The sequence below is a fragment of the Mytilus californianus genome, unplaced genomic scaffold, assembly GCF_021869535.1.
Source record: "Mytilus californianus isolate M0D057914Y unplaced genomic scaffold, xbMytCali1.0.p SCAF_12, whole genome shotgun sequence".
Lineage (NCBI taxonomy): Eukaryota > Metazoa > Mollusca > Bivalvia > Mytilida > Mytilidae > Mytilus > Mytilus californianus.
The window spans coordinates 6,515,366-6,539,399 of record NW_026262604.1 but is presented as its reverse complement, the minus strand read 5'-3'; the positions used below and the strand labels follow the sequence as shown (position 1 = coordinate 6,539,399).

At 33.2% G+C, this 24,034-nt stretch overlaps 3 protein-coding genes across 5 annotated transcripts in view; 1 reads left to right on the top strand and 2 right to left on the bottom strand.

Annotated features, from left to right (window-relative positions):
* The window catches only part of LOC127721268 (zinc finger protein 227-like), a 171,121-nt gene that overhangs the window by 9,272 nt on the left and 137,815 nt on the right, over positions 1–24,034 (bottom strand). The window lies entirely within an intron of this gene.
* Positions 1–24,034, bottom strand: part of LOC127721256 (centrosomal protein of 78 kDa-like) — a 137,417-nt gene that overhangs the window by 19,800 nt on the left and 93,583 nt on the right. The gene's annotated exons all lie outside the window — the stretch shown is intronic.
* Positions 142–22,854, top strand: LOC127721279 (chromatin target of PRMT1 protein-like). 2 transcript variants are annotated; one of them, XM_052227962.1, is made up of 7 exons: positions 142–250; positions 3,377–3,449; positions 7,408–7,573; positions 9,285–9,657; positions 13,789–13,858; positions 14,660–14,716; positions 21,069–22,854. In XM_052227962.1, exons 2-7 carry the CDS (start codon positions 3,391–3,393, stop codon positions 21,256–21,258), a joined length of 915 nt encoding a protein of 304 aa, XP_052083922.1. In that variant the 5' UTR covers positions 142–250; positions 3,377–3,390; the 3' UTR covers positions 21,259–22,854. The 2 variants fall into 2 exon arrangements, with proteins under 2 accessions (XP_052083922.1, XP_052083923.1); XM_052227963.1 differs by lacking the exon at positions 14,660–14,716.

Here is a 24,034-nt window from a genome sequence, read left to right as displayed (position 1 = left end):
AGATTTTGAGTTTTTGATTTTTAAATTCTATTTTTCTGTTTAAAAAAACTATTAAAATTAGAATTCAGTACTAGAATAAGACAATTTCACATTTTATTTTTTATTATTATTTGGACCCGAATAGTTGTAACAATTTTATGAACTTCCGGTATCGGTTTGTTGACGTTTTATGTTTTGCAGAATCAGAAAAACATCATCTAACTTCATCGAAGTCGATTCGAAACTTTAACAGATTTCAACAAACATTTATGTATCCTTATCTTACAATTTATATTTTGGTGCAGGTTTTACAGATTTATAAGTTGACCATGACTGAAAAATAAGCCGACTCCTATGGCAAAGGTTGTCACCCTATCAAATAATTTACGATGTCGATGGGACTTACGATCTCCCTTTTCTCCCCAAAGGATTATAACCCCATCCAATTGATTGCTCGAGGTCGAGAACCCCAGGAGAAATACACTCATGGCCATCATACTCATTATAACACTGGCAAAAAATTGCCGTAATAAACAGAAAGACCTCTGCCGGACAACTCCCCACAGACCTCATCCCACTTGTTAAAAGGAGCATAATCCCAATGAATTATTGTCCCCATGAACCCGTTGCGGGGGACATAGAAATACCAGGTGTCTGTCTGTACTTGTTAGAGGTCTCGCGTGTACAATTGACAATTCATGTCAGATTTTTCATTATTTTTTATGAAACTTGCAACATAGGTTTATATAATCAGCAAATTATGTCTGGGACGAGTATGAAAATCAGTGTAGATCAATTATTTTTCAAAGAGTTATGCCCCTCGAAAACATGAATTATATGGAAAATTACATCTTTAGTGCTCTCAGGTGTACAATTCTTGCCAGAATGATATGAAAATTATATCATAGTTTTATATCAGCACAAATTAGCGTAAATCAGTCTGCGACGTTAGGCGGTAGCCCGAAGCCCCTGTCTAGTAAAAATCTCATCGGACTTGTGCAGAAGCACTGGTGTTTGCTGACCGGTCTTGTGAACATCTGAAATTGTTTTTGAAATTGTAGCCGGTATTTTATTGAATCTATGAAAAACAAGTTACAAATTTGTTGCCGACCTTGTTTTCTTCCTTTAACTGGTATCCCTATTTAATTATATACGGTTGTTCCCCCTTCTTATCAAAGGGAACCAGTCGTCAACGCGATATACCCAATCACCAACGTAATCGAGAACAAGGCTCGACCATGTGCTTGCAATAAACACAATCTATAAATACCACTCAATGTAAACAAACAATCAAGGATTCGATCTCATTCGTTTCTGAAATGGAAACAGGGGCTATCCCAGGTAAAACATTGAAAAGTTGAAAATGCCTTCATGAACATGATGAATAACCGGAGAAGTTTCGAGTTTAAAAAACCTATGCAGAAAACAATCTAGGCATTTTATTATTTTAAACAAAAGTCAAAATTAACGGCGAAAGTGACAATAAAGAGGGTGTTGATAGGGGTTTATAGAATAGAGAATAATGGGCAAAAAAACATAAAGAATATTTGTTTAGAAAAAAAATTGACAAAACATAAAGAATTGAGAAAAATAACATAAAAAATAAAGAATACAGAAATGAAGGCCCCTTCCAGATCAAAAAGAAGTGCCAGAGAATTAACTAAACTTTGACATTTAAGAATCCTTGTTAAGACTAACAAAAATATGAAAGAATATTAGGAATAATTTTAAACTGGTTGGGATCATCCATCAATGACAATGAGGGAATTTTTCCCCAAAAAAGTAACAATCCCTAAGTTAATTAATAATTTACTAGTGCTTAAAATGTCTTTTTACTTGAAATGGTACGAGTTTATGGAAAAAAGATTTTTTTTTTTTTTGCAAAAGAACTATTCTAATTTTTTATTGGAGAAAATGAGAATTTTACATTTGACCTGGAGAAAAAAACAACAATTTTTTATAAGTTATATTCACTTACAGATACAAAAATGTAACCTCAGAATGCAGGATTTTACATCTAATTTTCCAAAATTTTCTTGGGGGGGGGCATGCCCCCAAACCCTCCTAGAAGGTTCGGATCACTTCGTGATGCTCACCAGTGACACAAAATTTTTCAGGTCTAGTAAACATCAATTCGGGCTAGTAATTTTTTTTATTCAACTAGCCCTATGAGCTAGTGCTTTGAAAAGTTTTTGGCACAGACTGGTAAATAAATGCTGATTAAATATTTTTAACAAGTTATCCCTCTTGGAAAAATTAATTTTAACGGAAATCGCATTTGCATTTGCTCTGAAGCCTTAGACAACAAAGCTATTAAAAGTATTATAGAAGTAAACAATTAGTGAAAAGTCCACTTTTATACCTTTGTATTTTAATTCTTTTGAGTGAAGATGTATCTCTAACTCCGGCCCCATTATCATGATTATGATTAAATTACTCTCTGGGTACACTGATTACCCGAAAACAGGTTAAAGAGATCGATAACTTTAAATAACATGGTTTAAATTGAAACAAGATATTGTATTGTCATTTTTATGATGGAACTGCCCTAATTGACTTGGGCTTGGGGTCATAAAACTTTTAAGTATAATTAATATACTCAGACTCAGAAATCAACCAATTAAAAAACTGGATTCGGTGTTTCCAGCACAAATTTTATACTCCTGAGTACTGAGTAGTGTTATGACAGATGAGCGTAGGCTTTGCGGTCATAAAACTTTTGAGCATGATTATAGTACTCAGACTAAAAAATCAACCAATCAAACTATTGGATTTGGTGTTTCGTTCACAAATTTTGTACTCCGAGTATTGAGTAAGGTTTTATCATGTTTATGACTCAGGTCCATGGGGTCCATAGAAACCTGAAAACACACATATGGACAATAATCGCTATTTTGTGTATTTTTCCTTTGATCTTTTTTTGTGATAATTTTTCATATCATGCTACTCGCTTGAGATAGAAAATTATCGTCAGAAACTAAGAGCACATGTGCCGTTGTCAGTGTAAAAATTAACGATGTCATAGGCAAAATAGCGATAAACAGATTATCAATGGTCTTTCAAACTCGAGGATGTTTCTCGGCCACATCTCATCTTGGGGCTATGGCCCTTCGATGAGATTGTAGCTAGGAAACACCCTCTCGTTTGAAAAACCCTCAATAATCTATAATTATTAGAAATTAAAAAAGGGGAAGTGTCAGTCTACATGCATGGGAAAAATCTAGGTTTATTGAAGAAAAAGCTGAAACTGTAAAAATAAAAAAAATCAAAGAATGACTATTTCAGAAAATTTGTCAAATATGACCAAAAGTAGTTTTTTCAAAATCCTCCTCTTCTGAAACTACTATAATTATGTTTTACTTTTAGACATTTAAAGTTTCCTTAACAGATTATTCAGATAATTTAAGAAAGATGGCGGTTCCAGCTAAGATTGTTCTGAAGAGTACAACTAAGATGTCTTTGAATGATAGGTGAGGAGAAGGAGGAGGATGTTCCTGGCAGAGAATGCCTGGAAAAGTTGGAAGGAAAGAAATTTAGAGAGATTTTTTTCTCTCTATCTGTCACTTCTCTATAGCTAATGGCCAAGGGTCATTTCTAAAGGCCACAAGTCTTCTCTGAGGCCAAATGTCTTTTATAACGGCCATTAAAAAAGACAAAGACAGTAACAAGTTATGCATGCCATATTGAAAAAGTGCCACTGCTCAAACGTGCAAAAAGGCATAAAGCATGATTTTGCCACTTAACAGGACAAATGAGTCTGATTGCATGTTTGCATGCTAGTCTATCATTTTACATGTTTTACATGTATGGTTAAGTAACTAGTCCAAACCTGTTGGCATCAGGTGAAAAAGGACAATAACTAAGAGTCAAAGAGGCTTAAATTTGACAAAGAAAGTGGCAAAACAGAAAAAGTTGCAATAAGACTAAGCAAGAGCTAATTACATGCACAAAGCAGTGCCATTCATGGCATTTGATAGCAAAATGACAAAAATCCAGATGCTATACTTACATGACTTAACTTTACTATGCATGCATGTACAAGGCTTGAAAATTTCTAGATTTGAAAAGCTTCAAATTTTCTTGCATGTTTTTTGTTTGGTTAAAAGTGAATACCAAAAATAAAAGATGTAATCTTTAACATTTCTGATTTCCTATTTGAAACTTGTGTAATGAATAAAAAACAGAAACAGGACTGTTTCTTAAATTCTACTCATAAGGTGGTCAGTTTATATAGAAATTTGTAAACCACAACATATATAACTCCGTACATCAGGTCTTTGAATGAGTTGTGAAATTACAGAATTAGGATTTAACAAAACATATACTTAGTTAAGGATGAAATGTGAAAAACCACATGAGGCAAAAAAAAAATATATGTCTGTTTAAGGTTACATACTTTAAAAAAATGGGGTAGGTAGGTCGGTATTTCCATTTTATTTTATTTTTTGTGGGTCGTCGCTCAAAAGTAGGGTCGGTTGGGTAACCGTAAACAGACATATTTTTTTGGGGGGAATGGCCTGACCAATAATTTAAAAAAAATTTTTTGCTATAATCATGAAAACTGTTAGTTCATAAATCATTTTATTATACTAAGTCTATGAATAAAAACCCCTCAATGACCTCTTGCAAAGCTGACTGTATTTTTAGACGAGATGTAATGGTATAGAGAAATTATTTTTTAAGTATTCAAAAATTTGATTTTTAATTGAAAATTATTAAACAGGCTCTGAAAATGCATATATATATCAGATGGGGAAATAACTTTTTAAGCTTACTTAATGTGAGGACATCTATTTGCTGATATTTTTCTACAATTGGAACATTTATTCTCATGTAATGGTCACTTAGATTTTCTTTCATACATTTGTACCTGTAGTATGATACTATCATGACTATCACTTATGATCAGGAGGAGTTATTTCAATTCTATCCCATTACTTCTCTGTTGATGGTCATTGAAGTTCCTTTTTATACGCCCGTTTACGGGACGTATTATGGTATACCATTGTCCGTCCGTCTGTCCGTCCGTCTGTCCGTCGTCAACATGTCGGACATTAACTCAAAAATGCTTTGACCAATTAGTATAAAACTTTGGTGAATTGTTAATATCTATTGACATGAGCTCCCTTTCGTTTTTTATAAAATTTAGATTTTACGTTTCCGAGTTGTGGGGTTTTATTCATTAAAAAAAGGGGGATTTTCCAGTTTTCGGACAATAAGTCAAGAATGCTTTCACCAACTTGCAAGAAATTGTAGTGAATTGTTTATATCTATTGACATGAGCTCCCTTTTGATTTTTATAAATTTTAGATTTTACGTTTCCGAGTTACAGGGTTTTATTCATAAAAAAAGGGGGATTTTCCAGTTTTTGGACAAAAACTCAAAAATGCTTTCAGCAATTCTTATGAAACTTTGGTGAATTGTTTGTATGTATTGATGTAAGCTCCCTTTAGAATTTTATAAATTTTACATTTTACATTTCTGAGTTATGGGGTTTTATTCATTAAAAAAAGGGGTGATTTTCCAGTTTTCGGACAATAACTCAAAAATGCTGTCACCAATTCTCATGAAACTTTGGTGAATTGTTTATATCTATTGATGTAAGCTCCCTTTTTATTTTCATAAATTTCTAATATGACATTGGGAATTAAATGAACTTTATTTGTTTATAGTCCGACAACAGATTTACTAAGTATTGCACAACAGCAAGAAATCTTTAATTGAATATAAATTCAATTCAGATAACCAATTTCAAGTTCTTTGACTACATTTATTCAGAAACCTATAATATGTCTAATATTTAATTACAATCCAAATTCAGACCTGAATCAAGCTTGAATATTGTGTCCATTTTTGCCCCTGTTCAGGGTTGGACCTCTGCGGGCGTATCTAGCTGCGCTCAGCGAAGCAGTTTATTTCTGTAACCATGGTCACATGATTTCTGCTATCACCATGATCACATGACCCCTTTCAAATGATTTCTGTATATCATGTTCAGAACTGATGGCAATGCTGTTAATGTTCTATCACTTGCCTTCTGGCTCATTTAACCATATATATCTGATAATGCACATGCATATGTTCTATCTCAAGATCACCTCTGGTAACTAGTATTAAACTAGTTTTGTGTTTCAAGATTATTTCTGGTGATGAGTTTTGTGTCACATGACATTGTCTGTTGATGAGTTTTGTATCACATGATGTTGTCGTGTGATGAGTTTTGTATAACATGATGTTGTCCGGTGATGAGTTTTGTGTCACATGACGTCTGGTGATGAGTTTTTGTCTCAAGATCATATCTGGTGATGAGTTTTGTGTCTCGAGATCATATCTGGTGATGAGTTTTGTGTCACATGACTTTGTCTGGTGATGAGTTTTTATGTCACATGATGTTGTCTGGTAATGAGTTTTGTGTCACATGACGTTGTCTGGTGATGAGTTTTGTGTCTCAAAATAATGTCTGGTGATATGTTTTGTGTTACATTACCTTTTCTGCCTGGTGATGATATTGAGTAGAATGTACATGTATGCTGATATCTGTTCAAAGAACTCAATGCCAAACAGTGCCTTCTTGGATCTTGAAAACTGCTCTCTTCATTATTTTGCATATTATTTCCAATTTCAGTTCAAGTGTTGTCAGGTATTTCTTACTGGTAATTTCATTTTGCACATCTATTTTCAAATATCTTAGAAAAATCTGTCTATTGATTCCTCATTCATGCAGTTTTAATCTGTCCGACACAGGACTAACAGGAAGCAAACGTTACTTGTACTGATCGTTCAAAAATATGGTGTTCCTTAACTTTTTGGAAATTATGACGTGATTATTATAGAAAAAATTTGGTAATATTTCAATATGGAAAAAAACAGTTGTTTTCGCTGATGCCTGTTTTGGTATTGTACTATTGTAGCGATTTGCAATTTTTCAATGGATAAAATGAACATGGTATTGGTAGATTCTGTCACATATTTTTCCACTTCGCCAATTGGTTTCTATTCATTAATTTATTTATTAACCATAAAATTAACAAGTCTTCTCTGGCTTTTTCCAAAGGTTTTGAATGATTTGTCTACCTCTTCGCATCATGAGTCACCTATAGCTATATATATGACATGGACTGCTTACCCTTTTAGATTACCTAAGTTTATCCTTAATTTTTTATTGGTAATTATTTTGTCTATTTTATATTTTGTATTGATTTTTTTGCCCGACCATTGCAGTTGAATATCTTTTTTCTTTTCTTCAATTTGTTTTCTTGTGTTGATAAGTTTGTTTTCTTGTGTAGATTCGAGGTTTCTGCTTTAAAACTTCAATGTCTTCAAACATTTCCCTCATTCAGAAGTTGCATGACAAAAATCAGCCGCACCTATGTACAAAAAATGGCAGCATAACTATAAATAACATTTCTTTCCTTCGTCCAACCAAAGATTTTCCACGATTCAAGCCACAGTGAGGCAACCAGCCCAGCAAGCCAGCGTGTCAAACATCCGGGCCAAGATGGCAGCCCAGCACCAGGCAACAGCCGCCAACAAGAGACTTGCCATGCAGATGGCAAACAGGCCAAGTGTACAGGCAGCATTGAAAATCAAAAAGGTAAGAAAACTTTTTAATATTTGATAATTTTGGGATAAGAAATTGCACAAAATGCAGTGAAATCCCCAATGTAACTGACTATTGGGCTGCAATGTATTTGTCATTTTCTCTACTGTTTTTTTTTTGTGAGTTTAAATATAGCAATGTTTATTGTGAGGTTAACATTAATAGATTTTATCCATACCCATGTCAATGCAAGCCACTGAAATTCACAAGTTGCAGAATTGAGAAAAAAAGTATCTATCTATTTATAATATTCTTCCAACAATTATAAGCAATGGGAGATAACTCCATTTCAAAATATTTCCTAAAGGCAATCTTGACTCTTTTAGTTCTCACAAACACTTTTATTTTCAATTTGTGTTTATTTTCATTAAAGTCTTTACCACCCACCAAAAATGTACACCTTCCAGACAGTACAAGCAAACAGGGGGCACATTAAAAAACAATAAAGTTGCAATGCATTACACATTTTTCATTGGTTTGTTAAATTTTAAATCGGCTAATGGTTTTCAACAAGACACAGTCAAGTAAATTTTGCTTTTTTTAACAGTCCACAGATTGGTGCCAAAATTCTGGATTGTCTATCCCTGCCGACCATATAGTGTTGAATGTGAATCTTTCCTATTGTATGAAGTGGATAGTCAATTCTGATTCCCCCCTATTGGGTAGACAGCTTAGTCTATCCCGCCCACCCAGTACTATATTAATGGACATTCTGTTTCTTTTGTGGTAAAAAACATTACAAAAATAGTCCATTCAAATAAGCACAAAAAACATTGTATTCAAAATTTCTGCTTTAAAAATACACAAGATAAGTGAATATACACAAATGTAAACATGATATAGATCTTAGCGACTACTGTGAAAGAAATTTTATTCGTTGGGCTCCAATTTTGTGGTTGTCTTGGATGGCTTTATCCACGAATTTAAGTGTCCAACAAAATTATAACAACTGTTGTCCAAATCATGACACGGAAAGATCCCCATGTAGGTTTGACTACATGGATACGGCATATAATGTAGAGAATACATCGACTATCAACAAACGTACTATGAAATATATATAAACAACTTCAGACAGGATTTAACCCATTTAATCATCAAAAAACATAAACTGTTCCACTATTAACCTTTCTAATTCTCATGAAAAATTAGTTTTGATGGGAGAAAGACAGACTTCCAGTAATGATATACGAGGATGAAGTGTTCATTTCATTTCATAATTCTGGTATAAAAAAAAAATCTTTTTGGGCTTGCTTTTTTACTTTATAAGAAATTGATTTAATTATTCTACAATTCAAAGTACATATTTAATATTTTTTATGTAACTGTTTTCTTTAAGTGACATGTTTATGGCCCATGCTGTATACACCTTTGATGATTGTTAATCTATTGATCATTCAATCGCGGGTTAATAAGTGTCATAACTTCTGGTTATAATTGTTACTTTTGCTCAAACCACGAAAATTGGTACCCATGAATAAAAGTACTTTCACAGTATGATATATATATATATATGATATATATATCCCAAAATTATCTTGTTCCAATACTGTCCCTACTTAAACCTTGTCTCAGGACTAGTGTGGTAAGCAGATTTTATTTTTGAGAATCTGAAAAAATGACTATGAATTTATATTGGTATAATTGCTCATGTTGCTAGTAGAAAACTTGTCCAATAGTCAATTTGTTACTATTATATTTTCAGAAATCATTAAAGCAAAGACTTGGATTTGGAAACACAAGTGTCAAGTCTCGTTTGACCCTAGGTGGTCGTGGTGGTGGAGCAATGGTCAGAGGAGGAAGAGGTCAAGGCAGGTTGATGAGATCAAGAGGTCAAATGAGAGGCAGAGGTCGTGGAGGAAGAGGAGGAGGTGGAAGTACCCCAGGATCTCCAACAGGCAACCAGATGGTTCGTGGAGGAAATAGAGGTCAGCGTGGTGGGTTTGTTCAGAGGGGTAGAGGTCAACGTGGTGGATTTGTCCAGAGAGGTGGAGGTCAGCGTGGTGGGTTTGTCCAGAGAGGAGGTTTTGGAGGAGGTGAGAATAGAGGAAGAAGAGGAGGGATGCAGAGAGGAAGAGGTAACTTAAAATAATAGAAATTGGTATCCAACGAATAATATTGAATCTACAGTATATGTTTTCGCTTAACATAGTTCATTATTTTCTGTAAGAGCAGGCCAAAATCTTGCTGGCGAAATGACGATTTAAGTCCAGGGGTTAAAAAAATTTGTTACAGCTCACTAGCCCAGGACTTATTGGTAGCAGGATTTTACTAGCCCTGTTGAAAGAGCTGCTAGCCCATCAAAACTGACCTGCTAGCCCGAGTATACCTTTCAAATTTAGAGTGGGTGTCCCTTGTTTTGAATGCGGCATTTTACACGGTATTTGATAAAATAAATCAAATAAATTTTTGTTTTATTAATTATAACAAGGATCTCTAGACATGTTTTTGGATATCCCTTGTACTATGGGTTGTTAAATATTTTCGGGCACAGAAAACATGTTCATTGATATTGTCATGTTAAACCAGTGGTTCAATTCGTATATTTGTTGTTCCCACATACAAAGCAGACTTTTTATCAGCGAGATCGGGAAAATAACGGCAATATTCACAAAACATCATCTCTTGTTTATCATCAGTAACAGTCGACCTTGCCCATGGGGAATCTTTCTGTCCATGACACTATAAATGTTTTTTTCCGCTTTTCCTGGTCGTATTTGGCATTTTTTGGGATAAATTTTCAGCCTCATTACCCCCTTCATCTACCGTTTTTCGTTTTAAAACTGACAAAGTTCCTGTGGTGGCTGTACTAAAATGTTTAGAAATAATTTGTGCATGGTTTCAAGCTCAAATTAACAGCTGTCCGACAAGACAGGTCAATATCGATCATTACATCATACACCCAAGTACCATTAATTGAAAATCTCGGCATAAGCAATGTACAATACCCCCTGTACTGAGAAATTGATATTGAAAGTACATGAATTGCGATCAATACATGATACCGGTCCACCCAGAGTTAGTTGTTCTATTTTTAAAACATGTACAAAATCGGTTCAAATTCTTGGAATCCCGGATGACGTACGCAATTGAATCTGATTGGCTAAGATAGAATAGTGATGAGGGGATTTTCCACTTACTATTTTGGAAATGCCAAGAATTGTTTGTTACTAGTCAGTCGGGCATATTCGGTTACAAGTTTTAATTGCCCGAAGTGTAAAAGTGTAGTCCCGGGCGTCGGGCTAGTGGATTTTTTTAACCCCTGAAGTCGCCAAAGAATTTCAAAGTCGCTAAATCTCGCCAGCCGGCTGACTTCTTAGCGAAGTCAAATCGCTATCAAAATCGGTATAAGGGAGACAACTTGTGATTTTCAAGTTGCACAGGTAAACAAAAATGGCAACTGACAAGGAAAAATTGAGATTTTCGAAACGATCAAGGACTAATACTGTCAACGTTTAAATGAAATAAATACAACGGCAACTATGAACATCATCAGATTTAACACTCAAAACTGTTAAAACGGGAAACTGAGCTTCTGTTTGAGTTTTAAGATGATTTTCATCTGAGGATGTTGCGTAATCACTCAGCTTATTTTGTTTTACTTATATTTATTACGAGTCGATCGGTAGGTTAAGTATGGGAATTAACGGATGATTTTTTATACGCCCGTTTACGGGACGTATTATGGTATACCTCTGTCCGTCCTTCTGTCCGTCGTCAACATGTCGGACATTAACTAAAAAATGCTTTAACTAATTTGCATAAAACTTTGGTGAATTGTTTAAATCTATTGACGTGAGCTCCCTTTCGTTTTTTATAATATTTAGATTTTACGTTTCTGAGTTATGGGGTTTTATTCATTAAAAAAAGGGGGATTTTCCAGTTTTCAGACAATAAGTCAAGAATGCTTTCACCAACTTGCAAGAAATTGTGGTGAATTGTTCATATCTATTGACAAGAGCTTACTTTCGATTTTTATAAATTTTAGATTTTACGTTTCCGAGTTACAGGGTTTTATTCATAAAAAAAGGGGGGATTTTCCAGTTTTCGGACAAAAACTCAAAAATGCTTTCAGCAATTCTTATGAAACTTTGGTGAATTGTTTGTATGTATTGATGTAAGCTCCCTTTAGAATTTTATAAATTTTACATTTTACATTTCTGAGTTATGGGGTTTTATTCATTAAAAAAAGGGGTGATTTTCCAGTTTTCGGACAATAACTCAAAAATGCTGTCACCAATTCTCATGAAACTTTGGTGAATTGTTTATATCTATTGATGTAAGCTCCCTTTTTTTTCTCATAAATTTCTAATATGACATTGAGAATTAATTGAACTTTATTTGTTTATAGTCTGACAACAGATTTACTAAGTATTGCACAACAGCAGGAAATCTTTAATTGAATATAAATTCAATTCATATAACCAATTTCAAGTTCTTTGACTACATTTATTCAGAAACCTATAATATGTCAAATATTTAATTACAATCCAAATTCAGACCTGAATCAAGCTTGAATATTGTGTCCATTTTTGCCCCAACTGTTCAGGGTTGGACCTCTGTGGGCGTATCTAGTTTTTTATATTCATTGAATAAAAATTGAAATATAAAAGGTAGAAAGACAGCTGATGGATAATGTGATTGCAAAAATACAACACATGGCCAGCTTGTGACCAGCAGTACAACTTTGTTTTTTTTCACGACCAATTCGTTAATAAGGGAGATATCTTTTATAAAAAAGAATGATAAGAAATAGCTCTTTATCGGTTAATCATCATGTGATTGACATATCTTCATCTATAGGCTTACAATCTTTCAAGAAAATCTGAATTTACAACTGACATGATGTCCTGGATATTCAATGAATAATGTTTTACAAACTTATGGCAAGTGGTGAAATACATTTGCCCAGTCAATTAAAAGTCATCAAATAAACTGAGAGTCATATTTTTCTGGACCTTAAAAATAAATTGAGGCAGATGCACATGATATTAATGCATGCTAATATTACTAGGCTAGCAACAAATTTTATTAAAACTTAAATTCAAGTTGACAAGTTGATAAATAAATAGCAACTAATATTGTCCAAACATTTTTATTTATAAATTATACATTTTGTACAATATTATATAAAAACACTGCAAGTATATTTTTTATTGCATATATAAACAAATTTCCTTAGTAATAAGCACAAAAACACTATGCAACTGAAACGGTAATGGAATTTCACTTCTCCCTACTCTCTGATGGAAGAAGAAGTCACTCTTCGCCGGAATTCCGGAGAAGTCACTTCTTCGTCTCCAAAATCCTAGATTAGGCCCTGGTAATTAGAGAGGCAAAAGATACCAAAAGGACATTCAATCTCAAAAAGGCAAAAATAAACTGACAACGACATGGCAAAAAAAAAAGACCAAAGGACAAACAACAGTATATATAAAACACAACATAGAAAACCAAAGACTGAGCAACACAAACCCCACTATTAAAAAACGTTAACTGCGGGGTGATCTCAAATTGAAAAACAAAAACAATATCGCTAGTCTATAATAAGAAGATTAAAAAGAATGATCATGTAAGAACTAACAAATAGGTATTACAGGGGGTAACAAAAACAATATCACAACAATGTAATCATTTGAAATGGAGGAATTCATCTTCCTAATTCATAGCTATGATTCCTTGTTGACTTGATTTGGCTATACTTTTGGTCCTTTTCGGTTATACCAGATCTTCTTCATTTGTTTTACATTTGAATTTACAATTTTTTTTGCCTCTTACATCACTGAAAGGACACTATTTGTCGAAATGCATATCTGGTGCAGTAAATTGGTACCATTTAGTAGGATTTAATAAGTTCCAAAGATGATAATGTAAAATCCACCAAATATGTATTACTAAGTTGTAAACAAGTTCAATTAGAAAATATGCACTGTCCTTGAATTTTTCATAATTTTCCACCTGCTCACTGTGGTCAGTCCTCTCATTGAACACAGTAGCTTGCCTCTTTTTTCAGTGAATACACAAATATTCTAAGAAAGAAAAGAAATTACCCTAGGGGACACCAAGAGAAGATTTGTCCAATCGAACTCCAACCATGGACAGGTGAAAATAAAAAAAATCCGTATGAGCTGTGTTGTAAATGTGGTACATGTATTATAAGTTTATAAGTAGTATTATTGACATTTAATCATTTATATATTTTTTTTTAGGATTTCAAGGTGGCAACAGAGGAGGAAGAGGACAAGCACAGGGTTTCCGTGGTAACAGAGGAGGTTTCAGGTAAAAAAATGTGATAAAAGATTTGTATTTGGTAAACAAAATAGACTACATACAAAAGAGGAAAGTGGATACACATTTTTTTATGCCCCCGCTGTAGGCAACAGGGGCATTAAGTGTTACCCTTGCCTGTTAGTCCATCCGACTTTCCGCCTGTCCTTCTGTCCATCCCATTTTCATTTTTGCACTCTAATTTAAATTTGCCTCATGCAAATTTTATTAAACTCATAATCAATGCTAAGAACCAAAACTGCAAACAGAGTTTGAATTTGGGCCGTGAGTCACTTGCGGTTCTAGAGTTATGCCTCTTTATAACTTGGAAAATTGCAAATTTTTTCGTTTCTGCACTCTTAAGTTTTCCTCATACAAATTATGTGAAACTCGTACAAATGCTAAGAACAACATTACTAAGACAGAGTTCAAATTTGGATTGTAGGTCACTTACCTTTCTAGAGTTATGCCCCTTTTTAACTTGGAAAATTGCAAAGCTTGAGCGGGGGCATTCATGTCCTCAGAAACATTCTTCTTTATTTTTCACAAGTTCCCATTAGTCCACTATTTTGGTATACAATAGACTTTCCAAAAAACCCAACTTTCAGCATTTTTTTGTTCTTTGTTGTGGTTTTGCCAACTTTTGGTTAGAACCACACGAAACTTTAAATTTGAGACAGTCGCCTATTTATAATATTGGTTGCCCAATTGAGTAAATAGTTAACTGAATTGTACAAGCAGATCTATTATATATTTATGCTGAAAATCAATAAGATGTAATAACATGTATGTATATCTTTATGTTGGTTTTAGAGGTCAGGAACGTGGTAGAGGAGGTTTCCAGCGAGGAAACTTTAGAGGCAATCGACAGTAAGAGGGCATGGTTTAGTTTCTTCAATGTCCAAACCTAAATTTGCTTATTTTGTTATTATCCTGCTTAGTCCATGTAGATTTTTTTACCTGATTCTTATGTACTTTTGTATGTAATTTAGAGTCCTAATGGAGCTGGTATTTTTTTTGGAACCTTATAAATGCCTGGTTTAAGGGTTTGTCTTGACCGCAGCAAGAAAGGCAATTCTGTAACCAGGAATTGGTTTTAAAAGTCACAAGTTTTCACACATTATTTCTAAAAGTAGTACATAAATATTTGAGATACTATTTTTTTTTTTGGAAAAAGAGGTAATTTCTATGTGATATGGTTTGTTCAGCCAAGTGTTTATGGGAACAATTAGTTCAATTTAAAGAATAATTTTTTTTTATCGTTTATATGACATGTATGAAGTGCTAAGTGTGCTGAAAAAGGAATTTCCTTTTTTTTTAAAATTCTGCTTGTATATTTGTTTCTATGTCTTTGTTTTTACTCTTATCAATTTAGAGCAGTAGCTTGTAAAATTACCATTTACAAAATCAGATCAATCACCAAATTAAAATGAATGTTACGAAAAATAAATTGTTTGTTTGATAAAAAATATTATATCCATTTAGTTTATGGTGATATGTATTAAAATCTTGTCCTGAAAGAAAAATAAAATATTGGTTTCATGATTTATAATTGCACCTTCAATCTTTTGAAATATTTACTGGTAATGGGCTAAGGGCTAGTGGTTTTGGCACAAACCTCACTTTTATATAGATTTTTAATGCATTGCTTCATATTGATATGACTATGAAATAAACAAGTAACAAAACTTAGAACATTGAAGAATACATAGTTTTCAGTTTTACCTGTTCTATCAGTCAAGGGTGTAACTTGAATAAGTTATTAGAGAAAAATAACATACATCTGTTATTACGGATACTTTCTCTTAATCTGTAGTAACATATGTTTGTTATCAGTTAAATGTACCATAATTTTTTTTATTTTCAGTGGGAATTCTTGAAAATTGCGCAGTACCTTAATACATAACCTTGAAAACTAATTTTCCAATTCAATTAATACATTTTTGATCAACCATGGTAAATCAATGAGACAAGGCTTTTAAGTGATAACTTAGCTGTAATAACAAGGCTTAGTTATTACAGGCATTTAACTTATTACATGAGACACTTGGGAATGACTAGGAAGCTTGCGCAGAACCTCATTACATGCTCTTATCATTATTTATTACAATAAATTAAAATACATTGTGATATATGTAGGAGAAAAGGCTTTGAAGAGATGTAGAGAAGCTGTAATAACACCCTTTAGTTATTACAGGCATATTTTTTTCTGTGATAACATGGGTATGTTATGCATGATTGGCAAACTATGGGCTGTTATATCTTTCTAAAGTTTAATATACATAAGACAATTACAAAAAATGTATAATATCAATAGAACTAGTACACAATTTAACAAAATTAAGGATGTATAATGGCCCTTTGAAACATGTAACATACATATGTTATTACAGATTTTAGATTTTTTAGCCCTCAATAACAAATGTATGTTATTTTTCTCTAATAAATTATTTAAGTTAGACCCTTGACTGTCTATAAAACAAATTGTAATCATGTTTTGGAGATTGAAGTTTTAAAACTGTAGTTTGCCTAGACTGTGTATCAATATATTTTTTTACATTAATAGCACCTTGTAGTGGTTTTGTTTTTGTATAAACTTATTTTTATTTATATAATAAATGTTGTTCAAGGGTAACAAAATAATTATATTTATCAGTAATATATTTGTCTTTTTGTTTTGACAAATGATATAAATAATAATTCCCAATTCAAATAGCGAAATTGAAAAGATTCATCATTTTGTTATTAAGATTGATTGATTGATTGTTGGTTGCTTAACGTCCAGTGGCAAATATTTCATGCATATTCAGGACGAGAACAAATTAACAATAAATACAATAGGTAGGTTCTGTAATAGATGAAGGGATTAAGGTCGGAGAAATTTAGACTGCCACGGGAAATGAGGGTATATTGGATAGGGACAGAAATTTAGCCTTGCAACAGGTCACCTACGGACCCCTCATAGAGTTGTTGCAAGGGTTCTTAACGTGCAAAGAGCGTGGCACTCTCTTTACACGAGGCATCGGATTTAACGTCCCCATTCTGACCGGACGTGGCTGCAAATTTGTACATCCCGCACAGCCAAAACGGACGCCCCACTTTAGCAAGGGTTTTACTGCCGGTCGGAGGAAGACCAATGGTGACCATACTTCTATTCCCCAGTCACCCTTGGGGGGTTGTTATTAAGAAGTCAGCATGCCATTTTGTTTGGCATTCTGGTTTCCTCAACCAATACAAACTGGCCACCAAGATCAGGCAGGTAGCCAGGAATTTTCAAGGGCGGTTACATTAACTCGTATATATTTTGTTTTCAAAGGGCAGTTGGTACGTACCACTCGAAACCTTGGCTACAGGCCTGAAGATACAGCAAGGAGTGCTGAAAGTGGCATTAATTACCAATATAATCAATAAATCAATTACTTTTGGTGTATTTAGACTTATCAGGAACTTTGAAGACTATGAATTAAACTGAATTTCGGTGAAAAGAAAAAAATAGGTTAGGAGAAAAGGATGCTGAAGGCTAATCTCTAAACTAAACATCCCTCTGAATTTTTATTTGGTTACCATTTCGAATATGTTGCTTGATTTTTGTCGAGCCTTCGACTTTAGTCGAAAAAGCGAGACATAGCGATCCTACATTCCATCGGCGTCGTCGGCGGCGTCCACAAATATTCACTCTGTGGTTAAAGTTTTTAAAATTTTAATAACTTTCTTATACTATTTTGGATTTGTACCAAACTTGGACAGAAGCTTGTTTATGATCAAAAGCTAGTATCTAGAAGGAAATTTTGTAAAAAAATAAATCCATTTTTTCCGTATTTTACTTTTAAATGGACTTAGATTTTCTGCCAGGAAACAACATATTCACTCTGTGGTTAAAGTTTTTAAAATTTTAATAACTTTCTTATGCTATTTTGGATTTGTAACAAACTTGGACAGAAGCTTGTTTATGATCAAAAGCTAGTATCTAGAAGGAAATTTTGTAAAAAAATAAATCCATTTTTTCCGTATTTTACTTTTAAATGGACTTAGATTTTCTGCCAGGAAACAACATATTCACTCTGTGGTTAAAGTTTTTATAATTTTAATAACTTTCTTAATTATACTATTTTGGATTTGTACCAAACTTGGACAGAAGCTTGTTTATGATCAAAAGGTAGTATCTAGAAGGAATTTGTTTTCTTCCAGTTCACATTACATTCAGTCTGCAGTTAAAGTTTTTAAACATTTATTAGATTCATAAACTATCCTGGATTTTTACCAAACTTGGACAGATGCTTCTTACAATCAAAAGATAGTATCAAGAGGAATATTTTTATTGATTTACTTCCTCATTTTTGTTGAGCCTGCGATTAACAGAAGAAGTAGGCGAGACACTGGGTTCCGCGGAACCCTTACAAATTTTTTTTTAGCTTAAGCTTCTTTATCGTTTAAAAGATAACAATTAATTGAGTTGAGTTTTATTGTTTTGAGAAAAGAGTGCTACTCGAAGGATAAGCAAACTGTTTTTAGCATCATTTTGAAACAGACTTTCAAGTCAGTAAAATGTTTTAAAAATATTATGTTAATCTTAGAGCATATTGTTCCAGATTTTTATACGACCGCAAAAATTAAAAATTTTTTGGTCGTATATTGGTATGACGTTGGCGTCGTCGTCGTCGTCGTCGTCGTCGTCGTCGTCGTCCGGCGTCGTCCGAAGACACATTGGTTTTCGCACTCTAACTTTAGTTTAAGTGAATGGATCTCCATGAAATTTCACCATAAGGTTCAATACCACAAAAGGAAGGTTGGGATTGATTTTGGGGGTTATGGTACCAACAGTCAAGGAATTAGGGGCCAAAAAGGGGCCAAAAATAAGCATTTTTGTAACTTTTAGACAATAACTTGTGTGTAAGTGTATGGATCTCTCTGACATTGTACCACAAGGTTCCATATCACAAAGGGAAGGCTGTAATTGATTTTGGGGGTAATTGCCTCAAAATTTTAGGAATTAGGGGCCAAAAAAGGGGCAAAAAACAAGCATCTTTCTAGTTTCATGACAATAACTTGTGTGTAAGTGTTTGGATATTTCTGAAATTGTACTACAAGGTTCCATATCACAAAGGGAAAGCTGGAATTGAGTTTGGGGGTAATTGCCCGAAACGTTTAGGAATTGGGGGCCAAAAAGGGGCCAAAAATAAGCATTTTTCTAGTTTCCAGACAATAACTTGTGTTCAAGTGTATGGATCTCTCTGAAATTGTACTGCAAGGTACCATACCACAAAGGGAAGGCTGGGATTGAGTTTGGGGGTGATGAATCATAAGGGGGTTCAAAAAATTGGGGGGGGGATTTTTTTTTTTTTTTTTTTCTTTTTTTCCTTTTTTTTTTCTTTTAAAATTTTCCATTTTAAGTTGGTTATTTCTGATTTATATTTGAAAGCAAATAATAATGATATGGTAGGAGATACACACCAAACAGGATGTGTAAATTATTATATAATAAGTATTGTGCAATAGTAAGAAATTTTCAATTGCACAGTATTGCACAATAGCAAGAAATCTTCAATTGCACAGTATTGCGCAATAGCAAGAAATCTTCAATTTAACAGTATTGCGCAATAGCAAGAAATATCCAATAGCACAATATTGCGCAATAGCAAGAAATTGTCAATTGTACAGTATTGCGCAATAGCAAGAAATATTCAATTGCACAGTATTGTGCAAAAGAAGATACTTCGTATAAATTGCTTATTTCTTGATCAATTTCAATGGGGTTTTATTCTTGAATTCTTGGGGTTCTTTAATATGCTGAATCTAACCGTGTATTAAGTTTTTGGATTTTGGGCCCCGTTTTTAAATTGGTCCACATTGAGGTCCAAAGGGTCCAAAATTAAACTTTGTTTGATTTCATCAAAAATTGAATTATTGGGGTTCTTTGATATGCCGAATCTAACCGTGTATTTAGATTTTTAATTTTGGGTCCCGTTTTTTAAATTTGTCTACATTAAGGTCCAAAGGGTCCAAAATTAAACTTAGTTTGATTTTAACAAAAATTGAATTCTTAGGGTTCTTTGATATGCTGAATCTAAACATGTGTTTAGATTTTTGATTATGGGCCCAGTTTTCAAGTTGGTCCAAGTTGGGGTCCAAAATTAAACTTTGTTTGATTTCAACAAAAATTGAATATATGGGGTTCTTTGATATGCTGAATCTAAACATGTATTTAGATTTTAGATTTTTGGCCCAGTTTTCAAGTTGGTCCAAATTGGGGTCCAAAATTAAACTTTGTTTGATTTCAACAAAAATTGAATATATGGGGTTCTTTGATATGCTGAATCTTACCATGTATTTAGATTTTTTATTTGTGGGCCCGCTATCAAATTGGTTCATATTGAGGTCAAAAGGGTCCAAAATTAAACTTTGTTTGATTTCATCAAAAATTGAATTATTGGGGTTCTTTGATATGCCAAATCTAACTGTGTTTTTAGATTTTTAATTTAGGGTCCCGTTTTTTAAATTTGTCTACATTAAGGTCCAAAGGGTCCAAAATTAAACTTAGTTTGATTTTAACAAAAATTGAATTCTTCGGGTACTTTGATATGCTGAATCTAAACATGTGTTTAGATTTTTGATTATGGGACCAGTTTTCAAGTTTGTCCAAGTTGGGGTCCAAAATTAAACTTTGTTTGATTTCAACAAAAATTGAATATATGGGGTTCTTTGATATGCTGAATCTAACCATGTATTTTGATTTTGGACATTGGACCATAATAGGTAAATTAAAAAAATTGAAGTTCTTAGACCACATTCTTTCTGTGTCAGAAACCTATGCTGTGTCAAATATTTAATCACAACCCAAATTCAGAGCTGTATCAAGCTTGAATGTTGTGTCCATACTTGCCCCAACTGTTCAGGGTTCGACCTCTGCGGTCGTATCAAGCTGCGCCCTGCGAAGCATTTTATCTTTTGTGAAATAGTTTATGAGGTACCTTCTAACGAGTATAAATATTTCTTAACAGAACAACTTCATGACAGAAGAATTCTATTTGAATTAGACAGGTGATTTGATGCTCAATTTACAATTATTAATCAACTTCCCTAATACAATTGTTCAATGTAGATAGTTTTCTGGTTTTCACAGGGTTTAAGCCTTGTTTCTGGTTAACAGAGAGGTTAGAATGAACCACAGTGGCTGTTATTTATTTTGCTATCAGATCTTTTGATCCTCCCTCTTATTTTACAGGGCCCGAGGTGGTGGCAACAACAGAGGTCGTGGTGGATTCAGAGGTGGCAGAGGAGGTCAGAGAGGTCGTGGAGGTGATGGTAGAAGTCCGATATCAAAAGAGGAACTAGACAACCAGTTGGAAGCTTACATGAGCAAGACAAAAAGCAGCTTGGATGCTGATCTGGATTCATACATGCAACAAAATTGATGATGGAAGAAAAAGATTGATAATTAGAAGGTTGTGTCGACAAGATGGCCAAGAAATGGAAGAATTAGACTTGATTGAATATTAGTGTCTTCTGACTTAAAACTCCACCATGTTTCAGTGCTATTGTGTAATTGGGCTTTGATAACTGAAATTATTTGAGAAGAATCTTATTGGCTGAAAGACATTTATTAGTAATTATAGATTAATTACCCAGGGTATAGTCAACTGAGAGAATTTCAAGGAAATAGATATTAGAAATGATATAGAGAAACATTGGTTCATAGGTCATGGGTCATGGGTTAACTGATGAGCCTAAGGTGATAGGGATTATATTCATATATATCTTTGTATACATGCATTACTCTGTTTAATAGAGAGACGTTTTGAATGAATATTTTGCAAAACCACGAAATCCAATATCCATGAAATTGCAAGTTTTCTTGAAGCCACGAAAATTGGTACCCATAAAAATAAATTAATCCCATTACTTTGTAGGGACTAGTTCCCACAATTAAGTAGCACAAACCACAATTTGCAAAGTATTTTTAGAAACTTCTACTTTTACATTGTATGCATCAATAAGTCTGTTTTGGTTGAGAAATATTCAAATGTTGTTTTGTTAAACTTGCATATTTCTTATAAACAGTTATGTCAGTTTATATGTTTAATACATGGCAGGTGTATCCTCTTTTTGTTAAAGTATTGTAATTTGATTTTAGAAATTGAAAAATGAAGAACTTTATTATTTTTTACTTTAATTTCATTTTCATATTTTTCCATACACATTTTATGCAAAATTATTCAATAATTCTATCATTCATGCGTGTGTATTCTTTAAACTGCTTCTATATATTTAAAAAAATAAATGTACTTGTCATAAATGTATCAAAATATGAATGCTAGAGAAATATTTGTTTAGAATGGCCTATTAAAATATTGCTTGTATTTGATGTTCATGGACTATGAAATACTCATGTTATATAGATGTATTTAATCAATATTTTCATGTGTGTTATTTTTCATTGATTGGATCTAGAATTGGTTTGATACATTTAGCCCCCTTTAAACTTGCTAAAAAGGAACAAAAAAAATAGGCAAAGTATTTTAGTGAAATGGAAATTTGTTAATTTTTTTTATCTAACTGTTGAAGGAGATATACCCCTTCTAACATGTATACTAAAGCTACTAGATCTGCCTCTATTCATTATGATAAAGACAATTCTTGTTGAAGTGTGTGAAATCAGTGCAATCATGTAGCCATTGTTAAATTTTCGTCTACATCTTTTTTGTTTGTTGTTTTGTTTTTTAAGAACTTTTGTTTGTCGTTTGTTGCTCCGTGATTTTTGAAGAAATTGTCATAATTTTTTAAGTTGAAAAAGGGCAATTGGGATGTTTTTCAGTTATTAAATAATTGAAATGTCTAAAAAATCAATAAAAATTACCTACTTATAGTAATAAAATGCTTTAAAATTATCATGATTATTGTTGAAAAAGATTCTTGTAGATATGTACCTATGTATATTTTTTTTAGTTTTTATGTAGAGAATTTTAAAACATATCAATTTTATGAACAAAAAGTAAAAAATTCAAACAGTATGTTGTTTAATTTGTTGAATAGAAAAGAGAAGGGAAACAGGGAATGTGTCATAGACAACAATGTGACCAAAGAGCAGAGAATGACCATTTCAGAAGAAACTAATATTAAATAAGATGTGGTATGATTGCCAATATGACGACTATCTACCAAGTCCATAAGACATGGACATAAACAACTATTCACCTAACTAAATGTTGAACCCCAACACTTTATAGGTCCCTTTAGTCTTATGTAACACTATTCCCTGGGGGCTAATTTTGTCCCTGGATAGGCAGCATTACAATATCGAAATCAAATAATATTGGGTAATACTAAAAGACGGATAAAAAAACACATCATAGACCATGTATTAGATGTCAGATATTATACTGTAAGTTAAGAAATTATTGCAAGGTTTTTGTTTCACCTTAACGGAGTCGAAATGCGAGACTCTGCTGTTTCTGGCATTGGCGGCATCAACAATGTACTAGTTTGTGATTAGGTCTAGTTTATGGGGAACCACTAGTGGTAGGTCAATGATATTTGGTATGCTGTTGTATAAGCATTGGCATATCTCATTTCCAGGAAGATTATTTGTCCCAGCCCTCTCGGTCATGGTCTATTGACTTTAAAACTTTTGCTTAGATTACAGGTATTAGTTTGTGATTGCATCAGTTAAAAGATGAACCTCTAAAGTTAAGTCAATGATATTTGGTATACAAATGTATTTGCATTTGCAATTTTCATTTCCATGGAGATTATATAGCCCCACACCCTCACCAGGGTTCATTGACCATGTTGACTTTGAAACTTTTACATAGTTTATAAGTTAATGTTTGTGTTTAGGTTTGTTTAAAGGGAACAACTTATGAAAAGTCAATGGTATGCAGTTGTATTAGCATTGGCACATCTCATTTACATGGAGATTTGTTTAGCCCTGTACTTTCAATCATGGTTCATTGACTTTGAATTTGCATAACTTGCATGTTAAAGTATTGCTATTTCAACATTTGCACTATCAAAATAGCAAAGACGAAACATATCTCTGTGTCGACAGTTTATTATTAATGCGAATCATGTGACTGGGTGAGGATCGCAATAATAAGAACTCATATTCTGATATCTGCTACATATATATATGTTTGCAGGTTTTCCTTAAATCTCAATAATTAATCTCACATTATTGTCCATTCTTCAAAA

Bases quoted from the DNA above. Each gene is read 5' to 3' on its own strand.
- LOC127721279 (XM_052227962.1), top strand. From the start codon at position 3,391: ATGGCGGTTCCAGCTAAGATTGTTCTGAAGAGTACAACTAAGATGTCT. The intron at 7,574-9,284 runs GTAAGAAAACTT...TTATATTTTCAG, and splicing joins CAGCATTGAAAATCAAAAAG to AAATCATTAAAGCAAAGACT. The intron at 14,717-21,068 runs GTAAGAGGGCAT...CTTATTTTACAG, and splicing joins AACTTTAGAGGCAATCGACA to GGCCCGAGGTGGTGGCAACA.